Source organism: Chiloscyllium plagiosum, unplaced genomic scaffold (genome assembly GCF_004010195.1).
Source record: "Chiloscyllium plagiosum isolate BGI_BamShark_2017 unplaced genomic scaffold, ASM401019v2 scaf_49409, whole genome shotgun sequence".
Lineage (NCBI taxonomy): Eukaryota > Metazoa > Chordata > Chondrichthyes > Orectolobiformes > Hemiscylliidae > Chiloscyllium > Chiloscyllium plagiosum.
In genome coordinates this window covers 217-13,355 of record NW_025207716.1, presented here as the reverse complement: position 1 = coordinate 13,355, position 13,139 = coordinate 217, and the positions used below count along the sequence as shown (strand labels likewise).

The 13,139-nt window shown below is 46.1% G+C and overlaps 1 protein-coding gene across 1 annotated transcript; it reads right to left on the bottom strand.

Annotated features, from left to right (window-relative positions):
* Positions 1-5,197: 5,197 nt before the first annotated feature.
* LOC122546635 (set1/Ash2 histone methyltransferase complex subunit ASH2-like) lies at positions 5,198-12,422 on the bottom strand. The gene is made up of 2 exons (XM_043685306.1): positions 12,348-12,422; positions 5,198-6,595 (listed from the first exon to the last, which is right to left on the bottom strand). Exons 1-2 carry the CDS (start codon positions 12,378-12,380, stop codon positions 6,335-6,337), a joined length of 294 nt encoding a protein of 97 aa, XP_043541241.1. The 5' UTR covers positions 12,381-12,422; the 3' UTR covers positions 5,198-6,334.
* Between the last annotated feature and the right edge of the window lie 717 nt (positions 12,423-13,139).

Below are 13,139 nucleotides of genomic sequence, written 5' to 3'. Positions count from 1 at the left end.
ATACAGAACCGGCCGGCCCATAGAAGACAGAGGGTGGTGGTAGATGGAAAATATTCAGCCTGGAGCTCGGTGACCAGTGGTGTTCCACGGGGATTGGTTCTGGGACCTCTCCTCTTTGTGATTTTTATAATTGGCTTGGATGCAGAAGTGGAAGGGTGGGTTAGAAAGTTTGACACAAAGTGTGATGGAGTGGTGGATAGTGTGGAGAGCTGGTGAAGGTTGCAATGAGACACTGACAGGATGCAGAGCTGGGCTGAGAAGTGGCAGATGGAGCTCATTATGGAAAAGTGTGAAGTGATTCACTTTGGAAGGTCAACTTTGAATCCTGAATACTGGGTTAAAGGCAGGATTCTTGGCAGTGTGGAGGAATAGAGGGATCTTAGGGTCCATGTCCATAGATCCCTCAAAGTTGCCACCCAAGTTGACAGGGTTGTTAAGAAGGTGTATGGTGTTTTATCTTTCATTAGCAGGGAGATTGAGTTTAAGAGCCACAAGGTTATGCTGCAGCTCTACAGAGTCTAGATCTGTGTGGTGCTGGAAAAGCACAGCAGGTCAGGCAGTAGCTGAGGAGCAGGAAAATCAACATTTTGGGCAAAAACCCTTCATCAGGAATTGAGGCAGGGAGCCTCCGGGATGGAGAGATAAATGGGGGTAGGGTGGGGCTGGAGGTGATAGGTCAGAGGGGAGGGTGGAGCAGGTAGGTGGGAAGGATGATAGGCAGGTAGGACAGGTCATGAGGGCGGTGCTGAGCTGGAAGGTTGGAACTGGGATAAGGTGGAGAGGTGAAATGAGGAAACTGGTGAAGTCCACATTGATGCCCTGAGGTTAAAGTGTTCCCAGGCAGACGATGAGGCGTTCCTCCAGGCGTTGGGTGGTGAGGGAGTGGCAGTGGAGGAGGCCCAGGACCTGCTCTATAGAGCCCTGGTTAGACCACACTTGGAATATTGTGTTCAGTTCTGGTCGCCTCATTATAGGAAAGATGTGGCAGCTTTGGAGAAGGTGCAGAGGAGATATACCGGGATGCTGCTTGGACTGGAGGGCATGTCTTGTGAAGATAGGTTGAGGGAGCTAGGGCTTTTCCCATTGGAATGAAGAAGGATGAGAAATGACTTGATAGAGGTGTACAAGATGATGAGAGGCAGAGATAGAGTGGGTAGCCAGAGACTTTTACCCAGGGCTATCAAGCGGGGGCATAATTTTAAGGTGATTGTAGGAAGGTTTCGGGGAGATGTCAGAGGGAGGTTCTTTACTCAGAGAGTGGGGGGGGGTGTGTGGAATGCACTGCCAGCGGTGGGAGTAGAATCAGAGACATCAGGGACATTTAAGTGTCCCTTGGATAGGCACATGGAAGATAGTACAATGAAGGGTATGTAGGTTAGTGTTATGAAGGTATAGAGATATACCATACCTTTGAAAGAATTGAAAAGCTAGCAAGGACTGACAAAGCACAGAGAGTCTGGATCAAAGTAAGAATGTAACACTTGGGAAATAAATAGCAGTAGCTGAGTTTCCATGAAGCAAAAAACAAATTCAAATTAGAGTAGGAGAAACGGTCAGCCGAACACCGAGGGTCGAAGTGCCCATACTGTGCTGGACTGTTCTATGTTCTATGTTCGAGATGCTACAGGATTTGCCAAACTTTTCCAGTAATTTCTGTTGATCCTACTGACAGATGGTGAAATTTGAGTCCAACGTGGGTCTGGAGGAAAAAATGTCAGCCTCATGCTCAGAAGCCACCCGACACCGGGTTATAGTCCAACAGGTTTATCTGAAATCACAAGCATTCGGAGCGCTGTCTTTTTGTCAGGTGAAGTGGAGGGAGGCAGCTATGTGAGGGGGCAACGCTCCAAAAGCTTGTGATTTCAAATACACCTGTCAGACTATAACCTGGTGTCAAGTGACTTCTGACCACGTCCACCCCAACACCGGCACCTCCATGTCAGAACCTCCCAGTGACTGCGTAACCACGACAATACTGACGTCAAACCCAATCGGCCCCCTGTCCTTCAGGGAAGGGGATCTGCCATCCTTACCCAGTCTGGCCTACATGTGACTCCAGACCTTCGACAGTGTGGTTTACATTCAAATGTTCTTAAGGCGATTAGGAATGGGCCGTAAACGGTTAGTGACACTGACATCCAATCAACAAATATTTTAGAAAGATACTCAGGTAGAAAGCGGGCAGGTGGTTGCAGGTGGGATTTGGGTAGGGCAGGGATTTTGTGGAGCACTGTGTTTGAGGCCTGAAATCGTACAGCATTTTATTTTTGTTTTTATTACTCTGCAGTTACGAGATCAACAAGAGAAATCCCAAAGACTGGAAACGGAGAAGGCTCCGCGGAGAAACCACACACACTGACCCTCACTGGGGTACACTCCCACACACACCGAGATCAACAAGAGAAATCCCAAAGACTGGAAACGGAGAAGGCTCCGCGGAGAAACCACACACACTGACCCTCACTGGGGTACACTCCCACACACACTGACTCTCACTGGGGTACACTCCCACACACACTGACCCTCACTGATGTACACTCCCACACACACTGACCCTCACTGGGGCACAGTCCCACACACACTGACTCTCACTGGGCTACACTCCCACACACACTGACTCTCACTGGGGTACACTCCCACACACACTGACCCTCACTGGGGTACCTAAACATTCACAACAATAAACCATCCACCAACACACACCACCTAAACATTCACAACAATAAACCATCCACCAACACACACCACCTAAACATTCACAACAATAAACCATCCACCAACACACACCACCTAAACATTCACAACAATAAACCATCCACCAACACACACCACCTAAACATTCACAACAATAAACCATCCACCAACACACACCACCTAAACATTCACAACAATAAACCATCCACCAACACACACCACCTAAACATTCACAACAATAAACCATCCACCAACACACACCACCTAAACATTCACAACAATAAACCATCCACCAACACACACCACCTAAACATTCACAACAATAAACCATCCACCAACACACACCACCTAAACATTCACAACAATAAACCATCCACCAACACACACCACCTAAACATTCACAACAATAAACCATCCACCAACACACACCACCTAAACATTCACAACAATAAACCATCCACCAACACACACCACCTAAACATTCACAACAATAAACCATCCACCAACACACACCACCTAAACATTCACAACAATAAACCATCCACCAACACACACCACCTAAACATTCACAACAATAAACCATCCACCAACACACACCACCTAAACATTCACAACAATAAACCATCCACCAACACACACCACCTAAACATTCACAACAATAAACCATCCACCAACACACACCACCTAAACATTCACAACAATAAACCATCCACCAACACACACCACCTAAACATTCACAACAATAAACCATCCACCAACACACACCACCTAAACATTCACAACAATAAACCATCCACCAACACACACCACCTAAACATTCACAACAATAAACCATCCACCAACACACACCACCTAAACATTCACAACAATAAACCATCCACCAACACACACCACCTAAACATTCACAACAATAAACCATCCACCAACACACACCACCTAAACATTCACAACAATAAACCATCCACCAACACACACCACCTAAACATTCACAACAATAAACCATCCACCAACACACACCACCTAAACATTCACAACAATAAACCATCCACCAACACACACCACCTAAACATTCACAACAATAAACCATCCACCAACACACACCACCTAAACATTCACAACAATAAACCATCCACCAACACACACCACCTAAACATTCACAACAATAAACCATCCACCAACACACACCACCTAAACATTCACAACAATAAACCATCCACCAACACACACCACCTAAACATTCACAACAATAAACCATCCACCAACACACACCACCTAAACATTCACAACAATAAACCATCCACCAACACACACCACCTAAACATTCACAACAATAAACCATCCACCAACACACACCACCTAAACATTCACAACAATAAACCATCCACCAACACACACCACCTAAACATTCACAACAATAAACCATCCACCAACACACACCACCTAAACATTCACAACAATAAACCATCCACCAACACACACCACCTAAACATTTACAACAATAAACCATCCACCAACACACACCACCTAAACATTCACAATAATAAACCATCCACCAACACACACCACCTAAACATTCACAACAATAAACCATCCACTAACACACACCACCTAAACATTCACAATAATAAACCATCCACCAACACACACCACCTAAACATTCATAATAATAAACCATCCACCAACACACACCACCTAAACATTCACAACAAACCTACACTGGCAGTTCAGTCAGTGTGAGGTGAAGGGATTTGAGAATTTCAGGTCATCACTTGATGAATATTTAAACATCCCAGACAGCTGGGAGATTTGCAAATGGATTCTGTCTCGAGTCCGTTCATAAGGCAATTTATACGCACAGCCAATACCGAAGTACAGGAAATGTTGCTTTGTCTTCAAAATTGCACCCCTGCATGGGATCACATTCCTAAGTATGGGCATGAATAGATTGAACATTTGTAAAGTGGAGACCCCTCTGTATTCCAAAGGTAAAACCCAAACCTGCATTAACATGCTGCGCTCAGTCATAGAGCCCACATTAGGCTTGCTGTAAAACCCCATTTGGTTCTCTCACGTCCCTCCTAGAAGATGTGTTAAATGTGGGGAGAAAGGTGGTCACTGGACAAGTAATCCAGACACCCGAGCTGCAGCAGTTTAAATTCAATCTGGGGATAATTCATTTATCAATTTCAATTCCTAAAAACACATCTGGAATTCAAAAGCCAATCCCAAGAAAGACGACCATGATCCCAAATGACATTGAGCATGGCAAAGACACGCCTGCCTCAACTTTGTCCTTTGGGGTAGGACATCTACCATTCTCAGGGGAAAGCAAGGACTGGAGATCAGAGTTGAAGAGTGTATTGCTGGAAAAGCACAGCCGGTCAGGCAGCGTCTGAGGAGCAGGAGAATTGACATTTCGGGCAGAAGCCCTTCATCAGGAGTTAGGCTCATTCCTGATTAAGGGGCTTGTGCCCGAAACGTCAATTCTCCTGCTCCTCAGACGCTGCCTGACCGGCTGTGCTTTTCCAGCAACACATCTACCATCCTTACTCTTCTGGGCCATTTGTGACTCCAGATCCAAAGCACTTTGTGTTGACTTGTGACTTTGAAATGGCCCTGTGAGACAACAAGTTGCATTCAAGACAGTCACTCACCAACACCATCTCCAAGGTAATCAGGGATGGATCGCCAATGATAGTCATATCATGAGCTAACCTTAACAAAGCCAGGGGTCCCAAGTATCATCTGAAGACACCCTATCCTCCTTTCCAGCCGATTGCAACGGAAGAGTGGTGGAGGATACGGATTGTTTCTTTCAGGAGTTTGGTGGAGGTGGGGGGGGATGGGTTTGGAGACACCTTCCCACACCAACTCTATTTTCCTTTTCCACTTTACAATTCCAAGTGTAAAGAAAGACAGGCCATTCGGCCCAAGTATTTCATGCTGACACCTGTGCTCCACAGGAATCTCCTGAGGCCCATTCCACATCAGACCTCTTCACCTTCCCCTGCCATCGCTTCCTCTTTGGTGGTTTACACAGCTTCCAACTCAACCAGACCTGTACTTTTCAACTCAAACACTCCCTGTGGCACTGAACGCCACATTCTCACCATCTTGAGAGAAAAACTCGCGAAACTGGAATATCCCAGTGAATTTTTTCATGACTCTGTCAGCTTCCCCACAACTGGAAATGTTTACTCCAGGTCCATTCTTTCACACCCATTCAAAGACAAAGTCTAACAAATCACTCATCTGTGTGTCTGTGTCCATAAGGCAGAGATAGGGGAAGGGTGTTCAGTGCTTCTAGTTAACTACACCCTTTCAACTCCAGTACCATCCTTGTGAACCATACTCCTCTGTATCACCTGCAGTGTCTTTTTGTGTGCTACAGGGTCGAGAGTGTGGTGCTGGAAAAGCACGGTGTGTGATACAGACATCAGGTGTGTGCACAGTCCCCTGATAGCAGCCTGGTCAAGGTTTAATTCAAGTCTCCATTGGCTTGCCTACATTTCAGTTCTCCTCCTGGCAGCAGACTGTCCAGCTGAGGCAAACATTTTCACTTTACTCACCCAGTTACAAATGGCCAGGGTGATTTTGGAGGAGGGGAAAAACTAGGCCTGGAAGTGCACCACACATGAGGTCAGGGCACAAGAATCAAATGCGTCATATCTGCATCTCCTTCTCTTGCAGCCCAGAGGAATGCTGAAATCTGAATTGACCCCGCTGACCCACACACAGCCCGAGTTACATACGTAGTATCGAGCCCAAAGGTCTCTGCTGAGAACCACTTGATGCAGATGCCACATTGCAGCTCCACTCCGCCAAGGTGCCGAACAGTCTCTTCCTCCAGTGCCCCCGGTTGCTGGACATCAGTGGTCTCCGTGCTTTCAGCAGCAGCCTCCTGGGAAAAGAAACAGAGGACAACCTGAGCATCTGAGATGGACACCAGCAGCGATGCTACCTGATCTGTACGACAGGATTGTACCAGCTCCATCACAACAAAACACCAAAATGTAAACTGAAAGCACCGGAAATACTGAACAGATCTGGCACTGGCTGGGGACAGTACAGGCATGGCACTCATGTCGAGTACATTCAGCACTCAGGAAAACAAACATTGGCTCAAAACAGCTGGAATCAACTAATACCCCAAACTGCACAAAAGCATTCACTCACAAATGCACCCAGAGAAACCTGTGCTCCGCAACAAGATGAGGAAGGATAGCCCAAGACAATGTGTTCTGTGCAGCTTGGAGCAGAGGTGGCAAAGAACTGGCTCTTCCTTGACCGCTGTCTCTCGTTAAGTAACCGGTACGACTTGATGGATTGGAAGCTTCAACGTTTCATGTTCTATTCAGTGCACACTTCATCAGATGTAATCCAAGATGGAGGACGGGAAAAATTTCTGGCTGTAAGAGCTGCTCCTTCTTTTGAGGTATTTTAGGTGCTGGAGGTGATTTCCTCAAATTCCAGGAGCAGCAATTACTGTTTTAAATGCTGTTGCACTGTTTTGGAACTTTGGAAAAAAAAGTCAAAACAACAGCAGTTTTAAAAGGGAGAAGAGCAGACAAAGGAAGCACATGGTGAGGACAGTGCAGGAGAGAGGGAGAGAGAAAGAGAATTTGCACAGTTACTGCCTTTGCGGTTTTTGAATTCACGTGTCGCTGGACATCGGAGTTGCATCTGGGAAAATTAACAAACAGTGAATTTCACAACTAATCTTGGAGGAATTGGTTTGGGTGAAGTTCACAGCACAGAATCAGAAAAGTTAATTGTTGTTTTAAGTCTGTCCAAGAGAAAGGCTGTATTAGTGAGTACAGTGCGTTCTTTCTTGATTATATGTTTTTGGAGATAAGTCTCTTGATTAAACTTGAAATATAAGCCAGAACTATTAATTTAACCTGGGGCAGTGTTTGTAGAGGAATAAGACGGTTATTTTCTGGGTCTGTAGATTGTGAAGGAGCAAAAATGGCCTTTGCAGTGATATGTACTTCTTGTCAGATGTGGGAGTTTCAAGAGAGTTTAAGGGTTACTGCGGATTATATCTGCCATAAATGCTGTTGGATGTGAATCTTATCAGATTGAGTGGATCGGTTGGAGAGACAGATAGAAGCGATGAGGAATTTGCAACAGCAACAGTATGTGATGGATGGCAGTTTTGGGAAGGGGGGAAAGACTCAGATACAGTCACATAGATGGGTTAACTCCAGGAAGAGTGAGAGAGGTAGGCTCCTAAGGCAGGAGTCTTTTGTGGATATAACCATTTCAAACAGATATGCTGTTTTGGAAAATGTAGGGGGTGATGGATTCTCAGGGGAACGTAGCACGAACAGCCAAGCTTCTGGTATTGAGACTGGCTCTAATGCAACGAGGAGTACGTCAGGTTCCAAGAGATCAATTGTGTTCGGGGATTCTGCAGTCCGAGGTATAAACAGACGTTTCTGTGGCCAGCAGAGAAAAAGCAGAATGGTGTGTTGTTTCCCTGGTGCCAGGATTAAGGATGTCTCAGAGAGGGTGCAGAATGTTCTCACGGGGGACAGGGGCCAGCAGGAGGTCATTGTCCACATTGGAACCAACGATATAGGAAGGGAAAAGGTTGAGTTTATGAAGGGAGATTACAGAGAGTTAGGCAGAAATTTAAAAAGGAGGTCTTCAAGGGTAGTAATATCTGGATTATTCCCAGTGCTACGAGCTAGTGAGGGCAAGAATAGGAAAATAGAGCAGATCAATGCATGGCTGAGGAGCTGGTGTATGGGAGAAGGATTCTCCCATTTGGATCATTGGAATCTCTTTTGGGGTAGAAGTGACCTGCACAAGAAGGACAGATTGTACCTACATTGGAACGGGACTAATATACAGGCAGGGAGATTTGGTAGAACTGCTTGAGAGGATTTAAACTTTGGGGGGGGGGGGGGGGGGAACCCAGGGAGATAGTGAGGAAAGAGATCAATCTGAGACTGGTACAGCTGAGAACAGAAGTGAATCAAACAGTCAGAGCAGGCAGGGACAAGGTAGGACTAATAAATTAAACTTTCAATGCAAGGGGCCAAACAGATGAACTCAGGGCATGGTTAGGAACATGGGACTGGGATATCATAGCAATTACAGATACATGGCTCAGGAATGGGCAGGACTGGCAGCTTAATGTGCCAGGACACAAATGCCACAGGATAGAAAGGGAGGCAAGAGAGGAGGGGGAGTGGCATTTTTGATAAGGGATAGCATTACAGCTGTGCTGAGGGAGAATATTCCCGGAAATACATCCAGGGAACTTATTTGGGTGGAATTGAGAAATAAGAAAGGGATGATCATCTTATTGGGGTTGTATTATAGACCCCCTAATAGTCAGAGGGAAATTGAGAAACAAACTTGTAAGGAGATCTCAGCTACCTGTAAGAATAATAGGGTAGTTATGTTAGGGGATTTTAACTTTCCAAACATCGACTGGGACTGCCATAGTGTTAAAGGTTTAGATGGAGAGGAATTTCTTAAGTGTGTACAAGACAATTTTCTGATTCAGTATGTGGATGTACCTACTGGAGAAGGTGCAAAACCTGACCTACTCTTGGGAAATAAGGCAGGGCAGGTGACCGAGGTGTCAGTGCGGCTGGAAAATGGGAAGCCTTCAGAAATGAGATAACAAGAATCCAGAGAAAGTATATTCCTGTCAGGGTGAAAGGGAAGGCTGGTAGGTATAGGGAATGCTGCATGACGAAAGAAATTGAGGGTTGGTTAAGAAAAAGAAGGAAGCATACGTCAGGTATAGACAGGATAAATCGAGTGAATCCTTAGAAGAGTATAAAGGCAGTAGGAGTATACTAAAGAGGAAAATCAGGAGTGCAAAAAGGTACATGAGATAGCTTTGGCAAATAGAGTTCAGGAGAATCCAAAGGGTTTTCACAAATATATTAAGGACAAAAGGGGAACTAGGGAGAGAATAGGGCTCCTCAAAGATCAGCAAGGCAGCCTTTGTGTGGAGCCGCAGAAAATGGGGGAGATACTAAATGAATATTTTGCATCAGTATTTACCGTGGAAAAGGATATGGAAGATATAGACTGCAGGGAAATAGATGGTGACATCTTGCAAAATGTCCAGATTACAGAGGAAGAAGTGCTGGATGCCTTGAAATGGTTAAAGGTGGATAAATCCCCAGGACCTGATCAGGTGTACCCAAGAACTCTGTGGGAAGCTAGAGAAGTGATTGCTGGGCCTCTTGCTGACATACATGTATCAGCGATAGTCATAGGTGAGGTGCCGGAAGACTGGAGGTTGGCAAACGTGGTGCCACTGTTTAAGAAGGGCGGTAAAGACAAGCCAGGGAACTATAGACTAGTGAGCCTGACCTCAGTGGTGAGCAAGTTGTTGGAGGGAATGCTGCGGGACAGGATGTACATATATTTGGAAAGTCAAGGACTGATTAGTGATAGTCAACATGGCTTTGTGCATGGGAAATCATGTAGCTCAAACTTGATTGAGTTTTTTGAAGAAGTAACAAAGAAGATTGGTGAGGACAGAGCAGTAGATGTGACCTGCATGGACTTCAGTAAGGCGTTCGACAAGGTTCCCCATGGGAGACTGGTGAGGAAGGTTAGATCTCATGGAATACAAAATGGACTGTCCATTTGGATGCAGAACTGGCTCAAAGGTAGAAGACAGAGGGTGGTGGTGGAGGGTTGTTTTTCAGACTGGAGGCCTGTGACCAGTGGAGTGCCACAAGGATCGGTGCTGGGTCCTCTACTTTTTGTCATTTACATAAATGATTTGGACAATGATTTGGATGCGAGCATGAGAGGTACAGTTAGTAAGTTTGCAGATGACACCAAAATTGGACGTGTAGTGGACAGCAAAGAGGATCACAACAGGATCCGGACCAGATGGGCCAATGGGCTGAGAATGGCAGATGGAGTTTAATTCAGATAAGTGCGAGGTGCTGCATTTTAGGAAAGCAAATCTTAGCAGGACTTGTACACTTCATGGTAAGGTCCTCAGGAGTGTTGCTAAACAAAGAGACCTTGGATTGCAGGTTCATAGCTCCTTGAAAGTGGAAACGCAGATAGATAGGATAATGTAGAAGGCATTTGGTATGCTTTCCTTTATCGGTCAGAGTATTGAGTACAGGAGTTGGGAGGTCATGTTGCGGCTGTACAGGACATTGGTTCGGCCACTGTTGGAATATTGCGTGCAATTCTGGTCTCCTTCCTATTGGAAAGATGTTGTGAAACTTGAAAGGGTTCAGAAAAGATTTAGAAGGATGTTGCCAGAGTTGGAGGATTTGAGCTACAGGGAGAGGCTGAACAGGCTGAGGCTGTTTTCCCTGGAGTGTCAGAGAGCGAGGGGTGACCTTATAGAGGTTTACAAAATTATGAGGAGCATGGATAGGATAAATAGACAAAGTCTCTTCTCTGGGATCAGAGAGCCCAGAACTAGAGGGTGAGAGGGAAAGATATAAAAGAGACCTAAGGGGCAACTCTTTCACACAGAGGGTGGTACATGTATGGAATGAGCTGCCAGAGGATGTGGTGGAGGCTGGTACAACATTTAAGAGGCATTTGGATGGGTATATGAATAGGAAGGGTTTGGAGGGATATGGGCCGGGTGCTGACAGGTGGGACTAGATTGGGTTGGGATATCTGGTCGGCGTGGACGGGTTGGACTGAAGGGTCTGTTTTCATGTTGTACATCTCTATGACTCTACGTGAACCAGAAAAGAACATAAAGGCACCATTCTCCTTATGAAAGTCACAGGCTCAGGTTACTCCTGCCTTGTGCTCTCTTGGAGACACTGACTCACAGCGAAGTTTGGATTTGGAGAAGGCCAGGTATGTCCAGGGCTATTGAGTGTGATCCAGGTCCCTGCAAGGGTGCAACTGCAACAGTGAATCTCAACCCCATCCAAGACAAAGCAGCCTACTCCTTGGCATCCCATCCCACCACGTTAACATTCACTCCCTCAACCACTGACACTTCAGAGCAACAGTGCGGACCATCTACGAGATGCACTGCAACAAATGGCCAAGGTTCCCCAGACAGCACCTTCCAACCCATGCAGGAGGACAAGGGCAGCAGGTAACAGAACACTGTGACTTGCAAGTTCCTTCTAAAATACTTCCCACCCCGACTTGAAAACATATTGCCGTTCTTCCAGTGTTATTAGGTCAAACTTCGTCACTTTTGAGTTCCTGTTGCACTTCACATACCAGATAGATTTGGAAATGTGTTCCATTCTTTAACCTGGATCCAAATCCAGGCAGTCCCTGCCGAATGGCACAGAACCAGAGTCCCTTCATCACACTGATTGCAGATCGCTCCCTGCCAGTTATGTTCAGACAATGTTGTGCTGCATCGAGGAAGCCTGTGATGAGGAGAGTGAGCCCTGGAGAGTAGCCGATTCTGAAACAGGATACAACAAGCCAAGGGGGGGGGGCTCTTGCAGTGCATTGGCTCTGGACACAAGGTCTGGGTTCAACTCCCATCTGTGCTAGAAATGTATCACATCACATGTCTGAACAGGTTGATTTCAAAGACTCACAACAAACTCAATAAACCCAAAATATCGGGTGTTTCCAAAGGAAGCAACACTCAGAAATGGTGCCAATCCAACCCCTTCAGAACCAGGTCTTACTGTTCTAAAAGAAAAAACTCTCTTACTTACAATGTCTTTCCCGGCAGAGGACTCCGTCTCCATTGTGACAACCAAGTCAGCCACTGCAGAATCACTGTAAAGAGAACAAACAGATCCTTACTGAATACTACAGTGATCACTGGACAGCTCTAAGTAACCACACACTCAGGGTGGGGGGAGGATAGTCCTGGGAATCAGACTGACAGGAATAGATCCAACATGGTCACAGTTAAAAATGGAACAGGCTCAAAGGGCTGAACTGCCAACTTCTGCTCCTGTGTGTCATCTCCTGAATGTGACGGTTGTTTTCGAGAGGAAATACAGAAACAGTGGGGCCAAATATCTCCCTCTGTGCTTTCTCCCCTTTGAAACAGTCCCTCGGGATTTGGTTGACTGAGGTCGAAGGTGACTGAGAAGTCCAATGCACAGTCAGCAGACCGTGTTTTTCGGTGGGCAGGTGGAGTTTGAAGTCTTGTGCAGATAATGTGTACCATGGGTGTCAGGGAGCAGTCTCCAACATCTTGAAAGGGTGTGACCATGCTCTCAAGCATCTTCCTGAAAGAAGCCACTCTATTTTGGGCAGTGACCAACAAGAGATTCCATGAGTTGACAGGGGGGGGGGGATTGATGGGGTTTGACCTCCTCCTCAATGCTTAAAGAACATCCAGAAGTGTTTCTGCTTCATGAGTGAGGTCGGGAGTCTGGTGTCCACCCAGCGAAGGCGGATTTGTACGATTAGCGCCTTGATCCACATCCCTGATGTGCTCTTCCGCAAACCAGGTTTGGACGATCGTGCATCAGTGTTACTGACAGGGTGCCCCT

Excerpts from the sequence above, each read along its gene's own strand:
- LOC122546635 (XM_043685306.1), bottom strand. The coding sequence starts at position 12,380 with ATGGAGACGGAGTCCTCTGCCGGGAAAGACATT. Across the intron at positions 6,596-12,347 it reads CCTCTGCCGGGAAAGACATT|GAGGCTGCTGCTGAAAGCAC; the intron begins GTAAGTAAGAGA and ends TTCTTTTCCCAG.